Source organism: Halichoeres trimaculatus, unplaced genomic scaffold (genome assembly GCF_033239565.1).
Source record: "Halichoeres trimaculatus isolate MK-OKI-2021-1 unplaced genomic scaffold, fHalTri1.1 fHalTri1_scaffold_9, whole genome shotgun sequence".
NCBI lineage: Eukaryota > Metazoa > Chordata > Actinopteri > Labriformes > Labridae > Halichoeres > Halichoeres trimaculatus.
Window position 1 is genome coordinate 34,472,809 of NW_027437188.1, and position 22,311 is coordinate 34,495,119.

At 43.9% G+C, this 22,311-nt stretch overlaps 3 protein-coding genes across 3 annotated transcripts; 2 read left to right on the forward strand and 1 right to left on the reverse strand.

Moving 5' to 3' along the window:
- The first annotated feature begins 2,510 nt into the window (after positions 1–2,510).
- On the forward strand, positions 2,511–3,999 carry LOC141797847 (E3 ubiquitin-protein ligase TRIM39-like). The gene has a single exon (XM_074679531.1). It carries the CDS (start codon positions 2,611–2,613, stop codon positions 3,997–3,999), a length of 1,389 nt encoding a protein of 462 aa, XP_074535632.1. The 5' UTR covers positions 2,511–2,610.
- A 4,988-nt stretch (positions 4,000–8,987) lies between these two features.
- On the forward strand, positions 8,988–10,382 carry LOC141797943 (nuclear factor 7, brain-like). The gene has a single exon (XM_074679654.1). The coding sequence runs from the start codon at positions 8,988–8,990 to the stop codon at positions 10,380–10,382; it is 1,395 nt and encodes a 464-aa protein (XP_074535755.1).
- Positions 10,383–14,199: 3,817 nt separating this feature from the next.
- On the reverse strand, positions 14,200–21,574 carry rffl (ring finger and FYVE-like domain containing E3 ubiquitin protein ligase). Its single transcript, XM_074679655.1, has 8 exons — positions 21,362–21,574; positions 19,620–19,795; positions 16,896–17,093; positions 16,582–16,824; positions 16,274–16,478; positions 16,076–16,099; positions 15,567–15,773; positions 14,200–15,322 (listed from the first exon to the last, which is right to left on the reverse strand). The coding sequence occupies exons 2-7, from the start codon at positions 19,791–19,793 to the stop codon at positions 15,586–15,588; spliced, it is 1,032 nt and encodes a 343-aa protein (XP_074535756.1). The 5' UTR covers positions 19,794–19,795; positions 21,362–21,574; the 3' UTR covers positions 14,200–15,322; positions 15,567–15,585.
- Between the last annotated feature and the right edge of the window lie 737 nt (positions 21,575–22,311).

Genomic DNA, 22,311 nt, shown 5'->3' on the forward strand with positions numbered 1-22,311 from the left:
ATTTCATTTCAGTTACATCCCTTTCAAGACATAGAAGAAAACAAACGTGGGGAAACACAGAAATGAGATGAACCTAGGAGCTGCTAGCTGCCCAGCGCCCCTTTGCAATACATATGAAAAAACAACATTGGGAGAAAAAAGTTCAATTCCAGACTATTCCCAACAGGGGGCATAATTTGAGATCAAGAAATAAACACTTCAGCATAAAAGCACATGATAACAACAGACATAAACTCGAAGACTTGAACAAATGTCACTGCTCAGCCACGGAGGGACGCTCATCAACCCTGCAGCTGAACTGTGACGGAGCCAAAGAAGGCATTGAGTCCAAGGTTGTGTGTGTGTGCCATGTGACTTCATATGTGTGCATGTGTGTGTGTGTAAGCCAATGGACTACATCCCCACTCAGACTCAACAATGTCCACCATCTGATGGTGTCAGTTGAGACGACCCCGAAGAGTTCTGATCCAGAGACAAGTTCACAGGAGGAAGGTGGGGGATGGGAGGGGGTAGAGCATCTGTCTGCAAACCATCCAGGGGAGTAAAGCGCTATCAGCCTACCAAGGCCAACGTGAAGGCGCCGAAAGAGAGATAAAGATAATTTGGGACACACTGAAAATTTTTCTGTCTGCCTTTAAGTCCCAACTGGTCGACTCTGTGGCGATCCAAATGGCCTAATTCAGTGGCCCATTACAGCCGAGCCGAGCTGACAATTTCTCCAAGTCGTTATCCATCCTATCCTGCCTGCGATCAAGTTCGCATATCGCTTAAGTCTGAATGTTGACAGCCCTGCACAATCCCTCATTGACGGGCAGCTTATCAAATCCCAAAACTGCAGCCTGAGTCTTCTGAAGTTTGTGATAAATCATGAAACCGCCAGCTCCAAACAGCAGAAAACCTGTTATCATAAATCCAAATATGTAGACATCTTCAGCATCCTCGATGGAAAGGATCAACAGGCATACAGTCCTCCAGGTATCCCAGGAGTCGATCGTAGACCTGTCTGCAGACGTTCTGCCGGGGCAGGCAGGCTCCCTTTTGCCCAGTTACTTCGTTGAGAAAATTTGATCAATTGCGTTAAGAGACCAGCCGATCAAATCTATGATTTTAGGTTTTGGATAGGATACAAAGAGAGGCTCTGATAGTTCAGACAGAGACAGACCAAGAGCAAGCAGGACAGATAGGGAGGAGGGAGCTAGAAGAAAACCGTCCACCTTCGTTGAGAGCAGAAAAAAAAAGATAAGATAAAAGATAATAAAATATTTTCAACACTCCAAACTAGTTCACCTAAAAACTGATCTCATTAACTTCATTTGTGGTCGTTTTGGTGTCTGGACCAGATGTGTGTCGATCGTTTCCAATTACGCGTGGGTAGATCTAAGTTTATGATTGTTTGTACCACGAGAGAGGGGTTTCATTATTGGTGTCATATCTAATTCAACGATCTAAATATTAATCTGATAATGTCTTAAAATCTTTTGTGCTCATATGATCTAATAATTCTCCTCCACTGACAGATTTTTCTTGCTGCACCGCACTTCTCTTCGACATGAAACTTGCATACACGAGACCTGCCGTGAGATTTGAGCATACTCGACGCCCACGTTCAGATTGATGAATGCCGATCTGTGCGTAGATATGAGAGTACGCTAAGGGGCAACATCAGGTCAGTAAAAATGAAGCCTATGTGGAAGTGCTGAATGTTGCTGTTCATAAAGAATCCACTTGAGTCTGGCTGCAGAAAGACAGGAAATCACGTACACACCCAGCCATAAAAACAGACTTTTACTGCATTAAAAACATAGTTACAGCCTGGTTCATGGGGTAAATTTTTCTTCTAAACTCAGCTGTTTAGAAGTGTTTAGGATCTATTGATTGTCCAATCAGAGACACAGCTCAGGTCACGTGACTGACAAGCGCCCTGTAGCTGTTCGAATTGAAACTTACTGCTGGCATAAGGAGCTCTTTCTGTTTTACTGGTGTCTGTTCTTAAAAGAAATAATGAACTGTTGATCAGCTATGAAAGAGTGTTAATCTCTAAAAACTGAACGGAACTGGAGTATTTTCAAAACTTTAAACTTCATGTTCAATCAGATTATTGTGTTAAAGTTCATTTATTTCAGTTGTTTTATTCAAAAGTTGAACTTTCATATTTTATCTACAGAGATGCAGATTTCATTTTCCAGCAGGACTTGGCTCCTGTCCACAACGTCAGAACAACCTGCTGTTAGGGAGGACTCTGACTCACTGAGAAGAGTTTATAGTTTGATTAAAGAAATAACAACAAGAGCTGCTCCAACCTGTTTCTGATCTTTCAGAAGCTCCGCCCCCTAACCTGACTCACCTGAGACAAACCAGGAAACAGGTTTACATTTGTCCTGACTGAGCCGAGAGAGACGCTGAGAGACAGACGATCAGATTCACCTTCAGACCAAAGACAGACAGCTGCAGGAGGAGAACACTGGGAACACTGGGAACACTGGGAACACTGGGAACTCTACCATCAGACTTTTACAACTTTGAAGAAAAGAGAAAGAAACTTTCAAGGCTCAGGGAGAGACTTCCTGAAGCTGCGTGCCTGCTGCGTCTTCAGCTTCACTCTCAGACAAAATGGCGTCCAGACTGGAGGAGGATCTGAGCTGTCCGGTCTGCCATGAGGTCTATAAAGATCCAGTCATCCTGTCCTGCTGCCACAGCTTCTGTAAAGACTGTCTGCAGAACTGGTGGAGGGAGAAGGAGGACAGAGAGTGTCCAGTTTGTAAGAGGAGACATTCCAGGGAATTACTTCCTCTTAACTTCACTTTAAAGAATCTGTGTGAGAGTTTCCTCCAGGAGAGAGGTCAGAGACCTTCAGAGGATCTCTGCAGTCTGCACTCTGAGAAACTCAAACTCTTCTGTCTGGACCATCAGGAGCCAGTTTGTGTGGTCTGCAGAGATTCAGAGAAACACAGCGAGCACAGATTCAGACCCATCGATGAAGCTGCTGGAAACCAGAAGAAGAAGCTTCAGGAAACTCTGGAGCCCTTAAAGAGGAAGTTAAAGGTTTGTGAAGGAGCTAAAGTGAAGTTTGATCAAACTGCTCAACACATTCAGGTCCAGGCCCGACACACAGAGAGGCAGATTAAGGAGCAGTTTAAGAAGCTTCATCAGTTTCTAGAAGAGGAAGAGGAGGCCAGGCTGTCTGCACTGAGGGAGGAAGAGGAGCAGAAGAGTCAGAGGATGAAGGAGCAGATGGAGGCTCTGAGCAGAGAGATAGCAGCTCTTTCAGACACAGTCAGAGACACAGAGGAGCAGCTGAGAGCTGGAGACGTCTCATTCCTGAAAAACTACAAGGCTGCAGTGGAAAGAGTCCAGCAGCGCCCCCTGCTGGAGGATCCACAGCTGCCCTCAGGAGCTCTGATAGAGCAGGCCAAACACCTGGGCAACCTGAGCTTCAACATCTGGAACAAGATGAAGGACCTGGTCTCCTACAGTCCTGTGGTTCTGGACCCAAACACTGCTGATCCAGAACTCATCCTGTCTGAGGATCTGACCTCAGCGAGACAAGGAGAGAAACAGGAAGTTCCTGAGAATCCAGAGAGAGGAGAAACCTGGTCTGTCCTGGGCTCGGAGAGCTTTAACTCAGGGACTCACAGCTGGGACGTGGAGGTTGGAGACAATAAAGACTGGATCCTGGGTGTTTTATCAGGGTCTGTTCAGAAGGAGGGATTCATAGAGTCTGGATATTGGACGATAGTGTTCATTGATGGTAAATACACAGCAGTCTCCTTGTCCCGTCCTGTCTCTTTTCTGTCCGTGAAGAATCGTCCTCAGAGGATCAGAGTGAATCTGGACTGGGACAGAGGACAGCTGTTGTTCTCTGATCCTGATACTAACACACACATACACACCTTCACACACACTTTCACTGAGAAGCTGTTTCCATACATTTACACAAGGGATAAACAACCACTGAAGATTTTACCTCTGAAGGTCTCTGTGAGCGTGGAACAGAAATAGATGATGATGATGATGATGATGACTTTGATGATGATGATGATGATGATGATGATGATGATGATGATGATGATGATGATGATGATGATGATAATGATGATGGTAATTATCAGTGATCTCTCCAAACCTTTCCTCTCTTCTTTCCATCAGGGTTTGAACGTGTTTACTGTTTGATGATTGACATGTTATCTGTTTAATTAACCCTTTAATTCAGTGACAGATGATCTGTTCTTTATTCAAAGATGTTTCTTCGTGTCTGTTTTTAACGTTGGTTTATTTTGCTTTATGTTGAGTCTGCAAATAATCAGAGTGTGTTCAGTCTGTTTCCTTTAACTTATTTCTCAGTTCTTCTTGTAGTGATCAGAGTCAAAGTGTGATTTTATTGAATGTTTACTGTAATCTGTGATCTGATTGGTTGTTGGTGTAAATAAAATGCTGGTGTTGAACTCTGACCTGTTGCTGTAATGTGTGAACATCAATAACACCTTCACTGATCTGAAGAGTCGTCCCTGCCCCACAGTGGGTGATCCTGTGGGCTGCACATTTTTGGGCCTTTTTTAAAAGTTATCTTCTCCTAGGCCATAAATGATATCAGCTTGAAATTTGCTCAGATGACAGAGTGGGCCCTGCTTTACAAAAGCTTCAGTTCTGTTTACCTGCTTTGGAGTTTTGAAGCTGTGCTTTGAACCTGACACCACTAGAGGGAGCCAACACATCAGAGATTTACTGTAACACCCTCCTTTAACCCAAACCCTCTCAAGTCTTAAACATGGAAATAAGTTTGTATTGAGTGAAATATTAATAATGTGTCAGGCTTTATTCATCTCAGACCTTAATAAACAGGATCCCCTGAAAAAAAAGCTCCACTGAGGCTGAGACAGAAACTAACCAGAGGGTCATCACTTCACATTTAACCCACAGGAGAGGCAGACACACACACTTTAACCTGTTCCCTCAGTCCCAGGTCAGAATCCTCCTCCTCATCCTCAGCAGTGTGTCAGAGTCCATTAAAGCCTGTGTGTGTGTGTGTGACCCAGTAAACACACTGTTTGATGCTTTTAGGAAATCACAGATCGACATTGCAACTCTCAATGTGAGTCCTTCGTCTAACGTTTTTCTTAAATTCGCTGTTTTTCCTATGAGGTTTGGTGCCTTTCTGTGTTATCCTTTCAGTAAAGTCATAGATTAAGATTTTTCAGTCTGTTTTAGGTTTGGTTTACTGACACTGGCTCTGAACCGGAGCTCCACTGTAAATCTTCAGCGTGTTATCCCGGGTTACCCTCCTGTTTGCCGGTTAACGCGTGCATGAAGAGCCGCTTGTACAGTTGCGCGTTTGAAATTGTGTGAATTTATTTTCATGTGGACTTACTTTACCCGCACACTGAGTCTGAGAGACAAATGACACATGATCAATAATCCAGATAATATGTCCTTTAATTCGGCGTACAAACATAACACCAACCTCCTTTTAAATCAGCACAGCTACTACTTTTATTCAACATAACGTCCAAATCCAGCGATCACAAACACCTCATCACCCACAAAAAGTTAACATCTGTTAAGGTTGAGTGTTTCCTCCTGACTGATTCATGAGCCGAATTCACCCCAACATCTGTAAGATTTCAGACATGCTTTGTTGTGATTGGAAAGTTGAGTCAAATGTTTCAGTTAAAAAGAAAAAACTTCAAAACTGCAACTGCAAAATAACTTCACCAAAAAAAGCTGTAGCTTATTAAACTGAACAAATAATGTTTTTCAGCTTCACAGTGTCATGGTCAGACATGTCTCTGCTGACTTCAGTAAGACTTGTTAGTTACAGTGAAACTGAGACTTAATGATCCTCAGACTGGGCCTCTGCCTCCTTTTTCAAGTCAAACAGCAGAAAATAAGCAAACATGCTAACATGCTAACTCTCTGTCTTCCTGCAGGGCTCCCTTCATCTCCACCCTCCTCTTCTTCCTCTTCATCGTGGTGGTTGGAGTCTCACCAGCTCTGGGTCAGATCAACAAGGGGGAGGAACCAGGTAGGTTTAAAATCTGCTCTCATTGGCCCTCATTTATCAGTCTTGTGTGGGACTTGGCGCAGATCTGGGTGTAAAAATGAACTTATGGCAACGTTGACGTGTGATTTATGAAATGTGCTTATCAGGGCCAATCACTGCGTACGTCTGATCAGCTGTTGATAAATGTGGCAGCTGAAAATGATCGTAATTTAAATTACACGCCACTAAATATTCAAGGTCCAGCTGGCCGAACTCACAGAGTTTACGACATTGAGGGACGCATTACGGGAAAAAGAAGTGTTCTCTGTGCTGGGGATCGACACCATAGCACCAAGGTAGAGAGAAATGACGTTGCGTTGTTTGTTTATATGCTTTGTTTATAGCTTTATTGATCCCCAGGGGAAATTTCATTTCAGTTACATCCCTTTCAAGACATAGAAGAAAACAAACGTGGGGAAACACAGAAATGAGATGAACCTAGGAGCTGCTAGCTGCTCAGCGCCGCTTTGCAATACATATGAAAAAACAACATTGGGAGAAAAAAGTTCAATTCCAGACTATTCCCAACAGGGGGCATAATTTGAGATCAAGAAATAAACACTTCAGCATATAAGCACATGATAACAACAGACATAAACTCGAAGACTTGAACAGATGTCACTGCTCAGCCACGGAGGGACGCGCATCAACCCTGCATGAACTGTGACGGAGCCAAAGAAGGCGTTGAGTCCAAGGTTGTGTGTGTGTGCCATGTGACTTCATATGTGTGTATGTGTGTGTGTGTAAGCCAATGGACTACATCCCCACTCAGACTCAACAATGTCCACCATCTGATGGTGTCAGTTGAGACGACCTCGAAGAGTTCTGATCCAGAGACAAGTTCACAGGAGGAAGGTGGGGGATGGGAGGGGGTAGAGCATCTGTCTGCAAACCATCCAGGGGAGTAAAGCGCTATCAGCTTACCAAGGCCAACGCGAAGGCGCCGAAAGAGAGATAAAGATTGTTTGGGACACACTGAAAATTTTTCTGTCTGCCTTTAAGTCCCAACTGGTCGACTCTGTGGCGATCCAAATGGCCTAATTCAGTGGCCCATTACAGCCGAGCCGAGCTGACAATTTCTCTAAGTCGTTATCCATCCTATCCTGCCTGCGATCAAGTTCGCTTAAGTCTGAATGTTGACAGCCCTGCACAATCCCTCATTGACGGGCTGGTTATGGATTCCCAAAACTGCAGCCTGAGTCTTCTGAACTTTGTGATAAATCATGAAACCCCCAGCTCCAAACAGCAGAAAACCTGTTATCATAAATCCAAATATGTAGACATCTTCAACATCCTCTATGGAAAGGATCAACAGGCATACAGTCCTCCAGGTATCCCAGGAGTCGATCGTAGATCTGTCTGCAGACATTCTGCCGGGGCAGGCAGGCTCCCCTTTGCCCAGTTACTTCGTTGAGAAAATTTGATCAATTGCGTTAAGAGACCAGCCGATCAAATCCATGATTTTAGGTTTTGACATAGGATACAAAGAGAGGCTCTGATAGTTCAGACACAGACAGACCAAGAGCAAGCAGGGCAGATAGGGAGGAGGGAGCTAGAAGAAAAGCGTCCGCCTTCGTTGAGAGCAGAAAAAAAAAGATAAGATAAAAGATAATAAAATGTTTTCAACACTCCAAACTAGTTCACCTAAAAACTGATCCCATTAACTTTATTTGTGGTCGTTTTGGTGTCTGGACCAGATGTGTGTCGATCGTTTGCAATTACTCATGGGTAGATCGAAGTTTATGATTGTTTGTACCACGAGAGAGGGGTTTCATTCTTGGTGTCATATCTAATTCAATGATCTAAATATTAATCTGATAATGTCTGAAAATCTTTTGTGCTCATATGATCTAATAATTCTCCTCCACTGACAGATTTTTCTTGCTGCACCGCACTTCTCTTCGACATGAAACTTGCGTACACGAGACCTGCCGTGGGATTTGAGCGTACTCGACGCCCACGTTCAGATTGATGAATGCCGATCTGTGCGTAGATATGAGAGTACGCTAAGGGGCAACATCAGGTCAGTAAAAATGAAGCCTATGTGGAAGTGCTGAATGTTGCTGTTCACAAAGAATCCACTTGAGTCTGGCTGCAGAAAGACAGGAAATCACGTACACACCCAGCCATAAAAACAGACTTTTACTGCATTAAAAACATAGTTACAGCCTGGTTCAGGGGGTAAATTTTTCTTCTAAACTCAGCTGTTTAGAAGTGTTTAGGATCATTTGATTGTCCAATCAGAGACACAGCTCAGGTCACGTGACTGACAAGCGCCCTGTAGCTGTTCGAATTGAAACTTACAGCTGGCATAAGGAGCTCTTTCTGTTTTACTGGTGTCTGTTCTTAAAAGAAATAATGAACTGTTGATCAGCTATGAAAGAGTGTTTATCTCTAAAAACTGAACGGAACTGGAGTATTTTCAAAACTTTAAACTTTATGTTCAATCAGATTATTGTGTTAAAGTTCATTTATTTCAGTTGTTTTATTCAAAAGTTGAACTTTCATATTTTATCTACAGAGATGCAGATTTCATTTTCCAGCAGGACTTGGCTCCTGTCCACAACGTCAGAACAACCTGCTGTTAGAGAGGACTCTGACTCACTGAGAAGAGTTTATAGTTTGATTAAAGAAATAACAACAAGAGCTGTTCCAACCTGTTTCTGATCTTTCAGAAGCTCCGCCCCCTTACCTGACTCACCTGAGACAAACCAGGGAACAGGTTTACATTTGTCCTGACTGAGCCGAGAGAGACGCTGAGAGACAGACGCTCGGATTCACCTTCAGACCAAAGACAGACAGCTGCTGGAGGAGAACACTGGGAACACTGGGAACTCTGGGAACTCTACCATCAGACTTTTACAACTTTGAAGAAAAGAGAAAGAAACTATCAAGGCTCAGGGAGAGACTGAGAGTGCCTGCTGTGTCTTCAGCTTAACCCTGAGGCAGGATGGCGTCCAAAGTGGAGGAGGAAATGATCTGTCCGGTCTGCTGTGAAATCTTCAAAGATCCAGTCCTTTTGTCCTGTACCCACAGCTTCTGTAAAGACTGTCTGCAGAGCTGGTGGAAGCAGAAATCAACACGAGAGTGTCCAGTTTGTAAGAGGAGAAGCTCAAAGGACAGACCACCTCTTAACCTGGCTTTAAAGAATCTGTGTGAGAGTTTCCTCCAGGAGAGAGGTCAGAGACCTTCAGAGGATCTCTGCAGTCTGCACTCTGAGAAACTCAAACTCTTCTGTCTGGACCATCAGGAGCCAGTTTGTCTCGTCTGCAGAGATTCAGAGACACACAGCGAGCACACGATCAGACCCATTGATGAAGCTGCTGGAAACCACAAGAAGAAGCTTCTGGAAACTCTGGAGCCCTTAAAGAGGAAGTTAAAGGTTTGTGAAGGAGCTAAAGTGAAGTTTGATCAAACTGCTCAACACATTCAGGTCCAGGCCCGACACACAGAGAGGCAGATTAAGGAGCAGTTTAAGAAGCTTCATCAGTTTCTAGAAGAGGAAGAGGAGGCCAGGCTGTCTGCACTGAGGGAGGAAGAGGAGCAGAAGAGTCAGAGGATGAAGGAGCAGATGGAGGCTCTGAGCAGAGAGATAGCAGCTCTTTCAGACACAGTCAGAGACACAGAGGAGCAGCTGAGAGCTGGAGACGTCTCATTCCTGAAAAACTACAAGGCTGCAGTGGAAAGAGTTCAGCAGCGCCCCCTGCTGGAGGATCCACAGCTGCCCTCAGGAGCTCTGATAGAGCAGGCCAAACACCTGGGCAACCTGAGCTTCAACATCTGGAACAAGATGAAGGACATGGTCTCCTACAGTCCTGTGGTTCTGGACCCAAACACTGCTGGATCTAAACTCATCCTGTCTGAGGATCTGACCTCAGTGAGACGAGGAGAGAGACAGGAAGTTCCTGAGAATCCAGAGAGGAGGAACCTCCTTCTTTTCTCTGTCCTGGGCTCTGAGAGCTTTAACTCAGGGACTCACAGCTGGGACGTGGAGGTTGGAGACAATAAAGAATGGGAACTGGGTGTTTTATCAGGGTCTGTTCAGAAGGAGGGATTCAAACTGTCTGGATATTGGATGATATGGTTCAATGATGGTAAATACAGAGCACTCTCATCATCCCGTCCTGACTCTGTTCTGTCCGTGAAGAATCGTCCTCAGAGGATCAGAGTGAATCTGGACTGGGACAGAGGACAGTTGTCGTTTTCTGATCCTGATACTCACACACACATACACACCTTCACACACACATTCACAGAGAAGCTGTTTCCATATATTGACACATTGAGGGAACAACCACTGAAGATTTTACCTCTGAAGGTCTCTGTGAGTGTGGAACAGAAATGAATGATGAGCAATGACAAGATTGATATTTATGATGATGATGATGATGATGATGATGATGATGATGATGATGATGATGATGATGATGATTGAGTCAGGTCAAAGGTTTCAGACTGTGTTCCTCATCCTGACTCAGGGTCTGAACCTCTGTATCTGAAACTTGTTGCTGTTGTCCTCAGGTTTTTCCTGTTTGTTGTTTTCCTCTTTGTGCTCCTCTGTTTACTCAGCAGTTGGGTAATTTCTCTCACAGTTTTTGTTCCTACTTTTGCTTCATCTGAAATTAAACGATATGAAATCATTCATTCTGTCCTGGACTATGACTGTTTGGTTTGAGTTAAACCAGCTGCTGGCAGCTTCTTACATTTTCACATGAACTCCTCTTAAAGAGGCTCAGTGATAGTCAGAGGCCAGAATGAGCTCCCATAGGGACAGAGCCAGGGGAAAGGGTTTCTGTGTGCCCCTGATACCAACCTGTGATCTGGAGATAAAACCACGAGCTCATGAGGAAGTTTCCTGTGAGCATGAGATAACCTCAGAAGACTTTTATTTCCACTCTGGACTTAATTAGTCTGGTTTTAACTCAGACCGTTCAGACATCAAGATCCAGAGGCTCAGGCTAAGTACACGTTGGGAATCTTTAGAAAGTTGCTTCTTTAGTTAAACTTAAATCCCTGAGAATGAAGTTAGTAAGATCACTAACAAAGCCCATCAGAAAAACATGGAGGCTCTTAAATTCATAAATCCACATTAAGGGAAAAAAACTGTTGATTCAGAGACTATTTCAGCAAATTGAACTCAGTCAGAAGCATCTCATTGAACAGGGCTCTTACAGAGGTATGATGGGACACCTATATACACACATTTTAAGGATGATTTCTGAGCTAAGAAAATTGAAGGAGCCACAAAATATACTTTGTATTAATAAAAGAGACTGAACAGTGCATGCAGTTTAGTTAATCATTAAAATCTACTTAATTAAGTAATTATCTTAAAAACAAGTTTCTTGAATTTATGACATTAAAATTGTTCATATGATGTGTTCGTTTGTATTTCTAATAAATTTGCAAACATTAATAAAATGCATTTGCAGAAAATGTCAGACAATTTTGAAATTTATGAAGAAAAAAATCATAAATTTTCAGATGTTTTTTTTTTTCAAAAATATTTAAAAAATTCACAAATAAAATTGAAATTTCAAAAATTAAAAATGATTTGCAATTTTGAAATTTTGCAAAATTTTCAAGATAATTAAAATTGCAAAAAGAAAAAAAATCATGTAAGAATTAACATTTTAAAAGGTTTATTGATATTTTCAAATTAAGTATATTTGCAAAAGTTATATGAAAAGGAAATTCAATAGATTTGTACGTTTTTTTATTTATTTTAAAATATGAAAAAATCCAATAAAAAATAAAAAAAGGAAAATATGAAGAATTTCTTCTTCTATTCTATTGAGAATTTTCAATTAAACACTGAAATTTAAAAAAAACATCAAGTTTTTTTTAATTAAAAAAATTTGCAAAACAAAAATGTTTGCAAAAAAAAATAAATTTCAGATTTCAAACATTTTTTAATTACAAAAATATGCAAAAATTCTCATTCACATATTTCTGTCAACATATCAAACATATGTATTAAACCAGCAAGTTATTAGTTAAATTAATCCATTCACACAGAATTAAAATCAGTATTTTCTTCCAGATGAGTCTTTTTGTAGATGTAGTTATCTTCCCAGGGCTGTAAAACTTGAGGTTAGCCACAGGTGCATGTAAAGTTGGTGGGCTGTTGATGTTGTAGGAGGTGAAGTAGAGCGGTGGCAGGCTTTATTGACAGATGGGATGAAGATTTAGTTCAACTAAATGTTAACACAGGATTTTCTTTAGCATCAGTGTCTTTAATTATCAATACCCTCTGTAAGAAAAATAAAATTCTTTATTTCAATAATTTTTTTAAAGCTACAAGGAGCCACTGCAAAGGAGTCAAAGAGCCGCAGGTTAAAGACCCTTGATGTAGAGGACCTTCATATAATTAATAAATTGATGTGATCAATAACCTTCAGGGTTCAGGGTCAGACCCATGATCACACAAAGTCTTAATCTCTTACCTGTTTCTGATCAGACTAATAAAGATTATCGTTGGCAGGGGCCATATTGGAAATACTGACACAAGAGGCGAGCTTTACACCTCATTATTGACAGCTAAGACCTGTCAATCAGCTGAGCTGTGCCTGTGATTGGACAAAATCCTGATCTCATTATTCTTTAACCTCTTTTATCAAACCTCATTTAGTGTGTGCTGATAAATAAATGACCTGTGTCTTTGAACCAGGCTGTAAACAGTTTATTAAAGCTGTAAATCTGCTGTTCCCGCAGACGGCCTCTTGTGGACACTTGATGAACTGCAGTTTCAAACACTTGAGCAAAGGCTTCATATTTTTAGACAGGAGGTTGCTGCATGATCAGCCCTCGTGTTAATCAAACCTGACCCCACAGACCTCAAAGTCTGGCATCTCTTCAGACTCCACATAAAAACAACAACTTCAAAGAATGAGCAGAAAACAAGTGAGAGAAAAAAAGTTTTATTACAAAGTTTTTCAGCAAAGTTCACTCAGAAAACTAGATTTCTCTTCTCCAGGTTAAAACGTGTCTATAAAAAGATCCCCTGACGTCTGAACGCCGTCTCAAAGAGTCTGAAGTGAGGTTAGAGTGAGTTAGAGTGAGAAATGCACAGTCAGTGTTTTTTAACACAGAGCAGCAGTGAAGTGAGCACTTCAGGGACTTGAACCCACTGTGGGCGGTTTGTACTCAGTGAGGCGCTGCAAAGCGGACAGGAAACGGTAACTCAGATTTAGAAAAATAAAAAATAAAAAATAATTTTTTTTCTTCTGAAGAGCCAGATTATTTGGAAACACCGAAGAGTGTTTATGAAACGCGGACGAAGCCTTGAGGTCCCACTACAGACTTGCATTCAACAGCCAGTAGGGGGCACTCCTCTGGTTGTAAAATGCACCTCCTCTCAGCTGGTGACCCCACGTTGCCCCTCTGTTGGATAAAGATAGCGGTTAACCAACGCTAGCTTTGTCCAGTCTTCACGCTGGAAGCACTCTATGAGTTTGAGAAATCAGAGCTGAACTTAGAGTAGCACACTGAGGCGCCATGATCCCAACAAACCACAGAAAAATAAATCATACACAGAAAACGTCTGATCAAAGTCAAAACAACAACAATCAACCAAAATGATCCACAAAAACTACAGAACAAAACCTCTGAAGAACAAATCTTCTGTTTTTAACCAAATGGACAGAAGCTGAAAACATCTCACACCAATAGATTAGTGCAACGAGAGTCCAAACACCACATGAACCAGAGAGTCCACCAGGGAGGAGTCCCCCAGGGAAGCATCCTTGGTCCTCTCCAGTTCTTTAAACATTCAGTTCAACCTCTTCTTCTCCAGGGTCACATGGGGACGAGACAGTCCAGGACAGGAGAGCTGATCTGGTTCAGGTCTGTGACTCTGGAAGTGCTTTTTCACCGACAAAAAGGTGAAAAGGAAAGAGCTGACGGTGTCTTTCTCTTCTCTGTTTTTGTTTCTCCTCACAGGACCCGACAGCTCGGGGTCCATGTTAGCATTTCATACTGAGAGCACAGGGACAATGCTAGCCTAGCTTAGCTTAGCACAGAGTATTAGCCTCTGTGAATGATGGCTGAGTTTGTGTGAAGGCACTGGATGAGAAGACGTTATTAAGCTAACAGGAAGAAGATTAAACAGAAAGTTTGAAGCCAGACGAGGCCTCACCTTTGGTTCCTGCTCAGGAAAAGAAATAAAAAAACTGAACTGGGTCGTTGCCCACGTCACAACCAAAGATTGTGAAAAAAGCTGATAAAAGTCTCATTGGCCAATCAGAACGAAACAGGGGCGGGGCTTCTGCATTACATTATTTGAGGTGTCATTTCCTGTTTAGCATTAGCTGCTGCTAACCCTACGGTGATCTCCAACACCAGGTTTGAAGGTTTCTTTATAAAAATGTGACTCACACAGAGCCATGAGGGGAAGTGGAAGTGCTGCTGGATGGTTTTTTAAGCTGGATGGACGTAGAACCACATTCTTAAAACTTCTGCTTTTCTTTCTGGAGCGTGACTCTAGTCCAGAACTCGTGACCTGACGGGAATCACGTTCTGGAAAAGAATTCGCGTCATCGGCTGAAACATGGAACTAAAGTCCTCGGCAGCTCCTTCAACCTCTGCATGCTAAGGTCACTTTGCTTTCTTGTAAGACTTCTCTGCCCATGGGCAAGATCAGGAGATTTAGAGTTGTTGGTCTGCCTGAGTCGGACTGTCCAAACAATCGAGACACCAGTAGACCAACACTTGTCGTGAGTCGAACCCTCTGGTCATGTGAAGACTGTCACAAAGAGGAAACAGGCCCCAAATCTAGATCTTTGAGCTCAAACTCTGATCTGAAGGCAGCTTCGTGAATGCACCATCTCTCCTGCTCTCTGATTGGCTGCTGGTCAGATTGGGTTTGGTTTGCAGAGGTGGACTCGTAAACATGGAGAGAAGGCAGATTTCAGAGCACACCGCGCTGGTTTCACTGGTTCAGGCCTTTTTTTACAGTGTAAACTGGTTTCAGAGTGTAAACAGGTCCAAGCTGGAAGAAGATCAGTCGGTTTGAGCCGATCGTTGGGAAGTTTAAGGCAGAGTGATGGGGTTTACAGAGGATCCATCCAGGCCTCCTTCAGAGACTCAGGACCCCCTGCTGAAGGCACAGAGGGGTCTCTGTGGGAGAGTTCAAGGTTTCAGAGCTCAAACAGCAGCTCTGCAAGGTCACTTCTTACATTCTTCATCTGCTGTACACTAGAAAAATAAATTCACAAAATAGAATCATGTCTGTCTGCACAGGGTCCCTTCAGGAGGTTTCAGGTACTGCTTTGGAGGCGGTCGGTCCTACAGAGAGGAGAAGGGGGAAGGAGGTGGAGGAGAAAGTCAGTGTAAGGAGGGTGTGGTTATTTTATCACTAAACTCGGTCCATAAACTGTGACGACTTTGAACATTTATTCATGAATGAGGCTCAGACGGTCTCTCCTGGAGCTCAGAGGTCAGCTCGTACTGACGCTGTCCGTCTGAGATGGATCTGAAGGCGTCGGCACCCTGAGTCCGTCCTGGTGTGTCTAAGCCAGGGGTGCCTTACCTTACATCATTTGGTGCGATCACGAGCGGAAGACGTGGACGGCTCGGACCACGTACTGCCGGCAGATGGGACACTCGCTCATCCTCTTTCCGCACTTGGTGCAGGTGACCATGTGACCGCACTCCAGGAGGACGCAGTCGATCGGCGAGTCCATACAGATCTTACAGAGGTTCTCCTCCAGACCGGCACCGCCTCCTCCACCCGATTCTGCAGGACACACAGACTTTAAACTCAGAGGAGGAAGATGACACGACTGTCCAGAGGAAAAGCATTGACTTGCTTACAGAGTTCAGTATCCAAGCAACAGGGGTAACTTGGCTCCTGCCCACAACGCCAAAATTCTACTTTACGAGATCCTGACTTCGGTGTTCTTGAATCCTAGATTATGTCACTGTGGGTTTACCTTATTAAACTGTCAACTGAAATGACCAGAATTTGATGTATTGAGATGTTGAGTGAGTGACAGGAGGATGTTTGTTGGTAAGAAAAGGGGCGGAGTTAAAGCTCACCTGAAGCGTTGACGGTGTTGGCAGCTGGAGGAGGAACAGAACATGTTGGTTACTGTTACTGAACAACGATCTAAAGGACCTTAGCTCTCTCTTCAAACACCTGCTCCCTCTGAAATGTATCACTGAGATCTCTCTGACTAGGTTTGTGAGCTCTGCAGTCCACCTCCCTTCCTGAACCCATCTGGTCTCGATGCTCACCCAGCAGGTTCTGCTGGTCCTGGTACAGCCGGGTCACCCGCTCCATCAGCTCCCACTTCTCACAGCAGCCTTTGTAGTTGACAAAGTTCCTGGCCAGGATTTCTTTGAGCTGCCGGACGCTGAGGGCCTCGATGTCTTCCACACAGCTCAGGTCAGACAGAGACGCCCTGCGACCGGTGACCGGGACCTCCTCAGGGTCCCAGATCTGAAGCAGACAGACAGATACGGGGGTCAGAGTGAAAACCTTAACAGCAGCTTCATTAGAAGATTCAGGACTGCTAATGTTTCCATGACGACAGATCCATCACCTGGTCTTCATCCTGAGCCTCTTCCTCTTCAGGACCGGTCTGTGTGGGCGGTGCTGGGTCTTCAGGTTGTACAACAGGGGGGTCGAGGATTGGCGTGGGAGGATCGGGAGTTGAAGTAGAGGTGTTAGGGGTCTGGTCTGGGGGTTCAGAGGTCGCAGAGGGGAGTGGGACGTCAGGGGTCTCTGGAGCGGACTCGCTGGATGGTGAGGGCTGCTGACCCAGGACCAGCTCCACCAGCTCCTCCTGAAGGGAGGGACACACGGGGTTAAGACAGGACGGGGTCAAAGGTCGGACAGAGTGAGATCAGCACTGACCTTCTCCCTGCACAGGTGAGTGGAGACCTCATGCAGGTGCAGGTAGTCTCTGAGCTCCTTCACTTTCAGCTTCATGAGCTCCGCCCTCTCCAGCAGGTTGCCATAGAAACGCTGGCAGGTGTGACAGAGGCGGGGGCGGGGCTCCAGGTGGGCGGAGCATCTGCTGCAATAGTGCTTCTTACAGTCCACGCACAAATGCTGTCAGAGAGACAGGTGACAGAGAGAAAGACATGTGAGAGTGACACAGGTAAGAGTGAGACAGGTTAAAATAAGACAGGTGAGAGTAAGACAGGTACAATTGAGACAGGTGAGAGTGAGACATGTAAGAGTAATACTAGTATCATAATGATAAAACATGTGAGGTGAGACATTTGAAAGACAGGTGAGTGTAAAACAGGCAGGGCTGGGAAAGGTGAGAGTCAGAAAGGTAAGAGCAAGACAGGTGAGGGTGAGACAGGGGAGGGTGGGAAAGGTGAGAGTGAGAAAGGTGTGAAACATGTAATAGTGAGACATGCAAAAGTGAGGCAGGTCAGAGTGAGACAGATAAGAGTGAGACAGGTAAAATCGAGAGAGGTGGGAATGGAACGTGAAAGTGAGATGGATAAGACTGTGACATGTAAGGGTGGGAAAGGTGAGTAAGACAGGTGTGACACACGCAAGAGTGAGACAAGTGAGAGTGGGACAAGTGGGAGTGAGACCAGTATGAGTGAGACAGGAGAGGGTGAGGCAGGTGAGAGCAAGGCAGGTGGGAGTGAAAGGTGAGAGTGACACAGGTGTGAGACATGCAAGAGTGGGAAAAGTGGGAGTGAGACAGGTAAGAATGAGACATGTCAGGGTGGTGTGGGTGAGAGTGAGACAGGTGAGGGTGGGAAAGGTGAGATTGAGACAGGTATTAAACATGTAATAGTGAGACATGCAAGAGTGTGACATGCAAGAGTGAGACAGGTGACAGTGAGACAGTCGAAATCGAGACAGTTGAGAATGTGACATGTGAGAGTGGGATGGGTAAGATTGTAACATGTTAGGGTGGGAAAGGTGAGAGTGATACAGGTGTGAGGCATGGGAGAGTGAGACCAGTGGGAGTGAGACCAGTTGGAGTGAGACAGATAAGAGTGAAACATGTGAGAGTGAGGCAGGTGAGAGCGAGGCAGGTGGGAGTGAAAGGTGAGAGTGATACAGGTGTGAGACATGCAAGAGTGGGGCAAGTGGGAATGAGTCAGGTAAGAATGAGACATGTGTGGGTGGGAGAGGTGAGAGTGAGACATGTGAGGGGGGAAAGGTGAGAGTTAGACAGGTGTTCAACATGTAATATTGAGACATGCAAGAGTGAGACATGCAAAAGTGAGACAGGTGACAGTGAGACAGTCGAAATCGAGACAGTTGAGAATGTGACAAGTGAGAGTGGGATGGGTAAGAGTGTAACATGTTAGGGTGGGAAAGGTGAGAGTGATACAGGTGTGAGGCATGGGAGAGTGAGACCAGTTGGAGTGAGACCAGTTAGAGTGAGAAAGATAAGAGTGAAAAATGTGAGAGTGAGGCAGGTGGGAGTAAAAGCTGAGAGTGATACAGGTGTGAGACATGCAAGAGTGGGACAAGTGGGAGTGAGACAGGTAAGAATGAGACATGTGAGGGTGGGACAGGTGAGAGTAAGACATGTGAGGGGGGATGAGAGTGAGACAGGTGTGAAACAAGTAATAGAGAGACATGCAAGAGTGAGACAGGTTAAATGGAGACAGGTGAGAATAGACATGTGAGAGTGGGAAAGGTGAGAGTGAGGTTGGTGTGAGGCATGCAAGAGTGAGACAAGCAAAAGTGAGACAGGTGACTGTGAGACAGTCGAAAATCGAGACAGTTGAGAATGTGACATGTGAGAGTGGGATGGGTAATAGTGTAACATGTTAGGGTGGGAATGGTGAGAGTGATAAAGGTGTGAGGCATGGGAGAGTGAGACCAGTGGGAGTGAGACCAGTTAGAGTGAGACAGATAAGAGTGAAACATGTGAGAGTGAGGCAGGTGAGAGCGAGGCAGGTGGGAGTAAAACATGTGAGAGTGATACAGGTGTGAGACATGCAAGAGTGGGACAAGTGGGAGTGAGACAGGTAAGACTGAGACATGTGAGGGTGGGAGAGATGAGACTGAGACATGTGAGGTGGGGAAAGGTGAGAGTGAGACAGGTGTGAAACATGTAGAGAGTGAGACGGTTAAGAGTGTGACATGTTAGGTTGGGGAAGGTGAGAGTGTGACATGTAAGGGTGGGAAAGGTTAGAGTGAGATAGGTGTGAGGCATGCAAGAGGGTGACAAGTGAGAGTGGTGAGACAGATGAGGGAGAGACAAGTGGGAGTTGCACAGGTAAGAGAGACAGTTGGGAGTGAGAGTGAGACAGGTGACGAAGAGGCAGGTCAGTGAGAGACAGGTGAGAGTAAGAAAAGTTACAGCAAGACAGGTGAATGTAAGACAGGTGTCAGGGAGGCAGGTGAGAGTGAGACAATGAGACAGGTGAGAGCAAGACAGGAGGGTGAGACAGATGGAGGTGACACAGTTGGTTGTCAATCAAAAGCATTTAGATGCTCTGAAATAAAACAGTCAGGGTTGAGAGATATTGCTAAAATTCATGTGACGCAAACTGCAGTTCCCTGAGTGTCCACTAAAATCTCATGGATTAATTTTACAATCCATAACATTTTTCATACATTATTTAGGAGGAATCCTCGGGGTGCAGTTACCTTCTTGGCAGGTGTGTCGAAGCCCCCCCCACAGGCCTTACAGGTGGGTTCAGGAGGAGGAGGGGACGGCTGACTGCTATAGGCTGAGTTAGTGTAGGAGCGATGGCGCTGCTCATTCTCAGCGGACTCATCAATCGAGTCCTCACAAAACCACCCACAGCAAGACGCAAACATACCTGCAAATACACACAAATACACACAGATACACAAGGTGAGAGGTAAACCTCGTCAGCCCCTGCAGGCCATAAACATTACTGTCAACACACATCAACACGTGCTGTGAGAAGGCTGAAATGCTGCATAATGTCTCCTGAAGGCCCTGGTGTTTCTGGGAACAGCTGTAAAACTTTTTCAAGTTTACTTATGATAAGTTAACTTAAAACAGTATGTTCACTGCATCACAACCTGTGTAACCTGTAGAATATACCTTACATAGATTACATAGATGTACATAGAGTACATTTCATAGATATTTACAGAGATAGATAGTCTACAGAGGAGATATTTTTCGATCAAAACATTTCATTTCTAACATTTGTTGCCCTATCTTTGCACTATTTTTACTGAAAGTGTTTTAATGATTTTCCACCCATCACATTCCCTTTCTTGATTTTGTTTTGATTCAATATTCAGCTTCACAATGTTTTGGGGCTAGGGTTGTGATAAAAGCTTCTTGATAGAGGAATTAAATAAATGTTTATGGGGTTTGACCTTAACAGCAGGATTTAGTTTCAGTTTAATTACAAAAAGGATGATTACATAATCAGAGGCTGAATTAAATAAGACAAATATGTCATAACCAATAGAAACACTTTGACCTTCAAGGAACTCAACAAGGATTGGACATGAGAATTCATGTTATGAGTTGAGCTCAGGTTGAATGTCTGATGAGGTGTTTTTATATGAGTCATAAAACCTCAGGTGTGTCTCAGGTGAAGCAGCTGTTCCCTGAAGTCATTACCTGTCACATTTACTAACATGTCAACAGAAGCTTTCCTCACACTTTACAGGAGAAATGAACACGTTAACGGATTTCACACACACAGGGTTTGACTTCGGGCTTTTTAAAACTTCAGCTTAGCCACAACAAAAAAATCCCATATAGGTCTGCCAACCAAACTTCTAAGAAAAACTAACGAAATTTGTGTTTCCTTCAAACTATTTGGTCTTAAAGATGTATTCAATTAAATAAAGTATACATGTTAGTGTGATAAGGTCTCCTGATGAATTCGGCGTTACTTTATAAGACGACAGGCTCTTATGTAATGAATCACAAAGCCATAAAAACATCTGCTGCAGGTAGACGGACGCTCCTTGTTACCGCGCAATAAGCGGAAGAAGCTCATTAAACTTTCACACTCTGAAGTTTGTATTTCATCAAAGCAGACGCTTTTTCGTGTAAACTCTAAAGCCGATTTAAAGACTTATCAGATATGGCTCATTACATGTTAAAAGTTTAGATTTAATAGTATTATATGTCACATAAAAGCGATTATCTGTTAAATTCATGTAACTGTTGAGGGGGTTTGGTGCGTGGGGTGCCCGGGTGAGCTAACGCTAGGCTAACGCTGGGCTAGTTAGTAAAGTGATCGGTTTAAAGTTCAAAACAAATTAAACAACCAACCAAATAGTAACCAGGGGTGGAAACAACAGCGAAGCTAGTTAGTTGACACCAAACTAACCCTGTTAACCGACTAACCAACAACTAACAGCAACATGTTCAACACCATGGCTCGTCTTACCTGTTAGTGACCGGGCAGCTAGAGCTAGCAGCCAGTAGCTAACTAACGGCCGAGTCGCTGCTAGTTAACGAACAGACGGATAACCAGCTGGTTAGAGGCACGGCTGTCCGTTTGACCGCATGATGAGCGAGGGGAGACGGCTAGACCCGGAGACCACACCGGGGAGGACTGGTCAAAGTGGAGCCCGAGATAACAACAGTAAACCAGGAAGAGTTCAACTACACACACACACACACACACACACACACACACACACACACACACACACACACACACACACACACACACACACACACACACACACACACAACTTTTTATCTTTGTGTTGTAAAATGTTTTTTAACCTTCAAATTGCAACTTTTTCTTTTCTAACTTAAATCTCTCTATTAAAACTTCACACCTGGAGGTTCAGCATTGACACATTATAACACTACAGATGCATCTCCATTAATCAGAGTATTAAATAAAGCAATAAAAGTGATTTTTAATAAATGTTGACCTTCTGTAAAGTTTCTTCACTTATAGCCACTCAGGAAGCTGTTGGAGCTCCTGTAATGTGGATTCCTGTATCAGTCTGGTTCTCACAAAGTTCAGGTTGTCTGTGTCACTGGGTCTAGAGCAAGGGTCTTCAACCTGCAGCTCTGGAGCCTCATTTTACTTTAAAAAATATAATTGAAATAAAGAATTATTATTTTTCTTAAAGAGGGTATTGATGATTAAAGACACTGACTCTAAATAAAATCCTGCGTTAACATTTAGTTGAACTAAATCTTCATCCCATCTGTCAATAAAGCCTGCCACCGCTCTACTTCACCTCCTACAACATCAACAGCCCACCAACTTTCCATGCACCTATGGCTAACCTCAAGTTTTACAGCCCTGGGAAGATAACTACATCTACAAAAAGACTAATCTGGAAGAAAATACAGATTTTAATTCTGTGTCAAAGG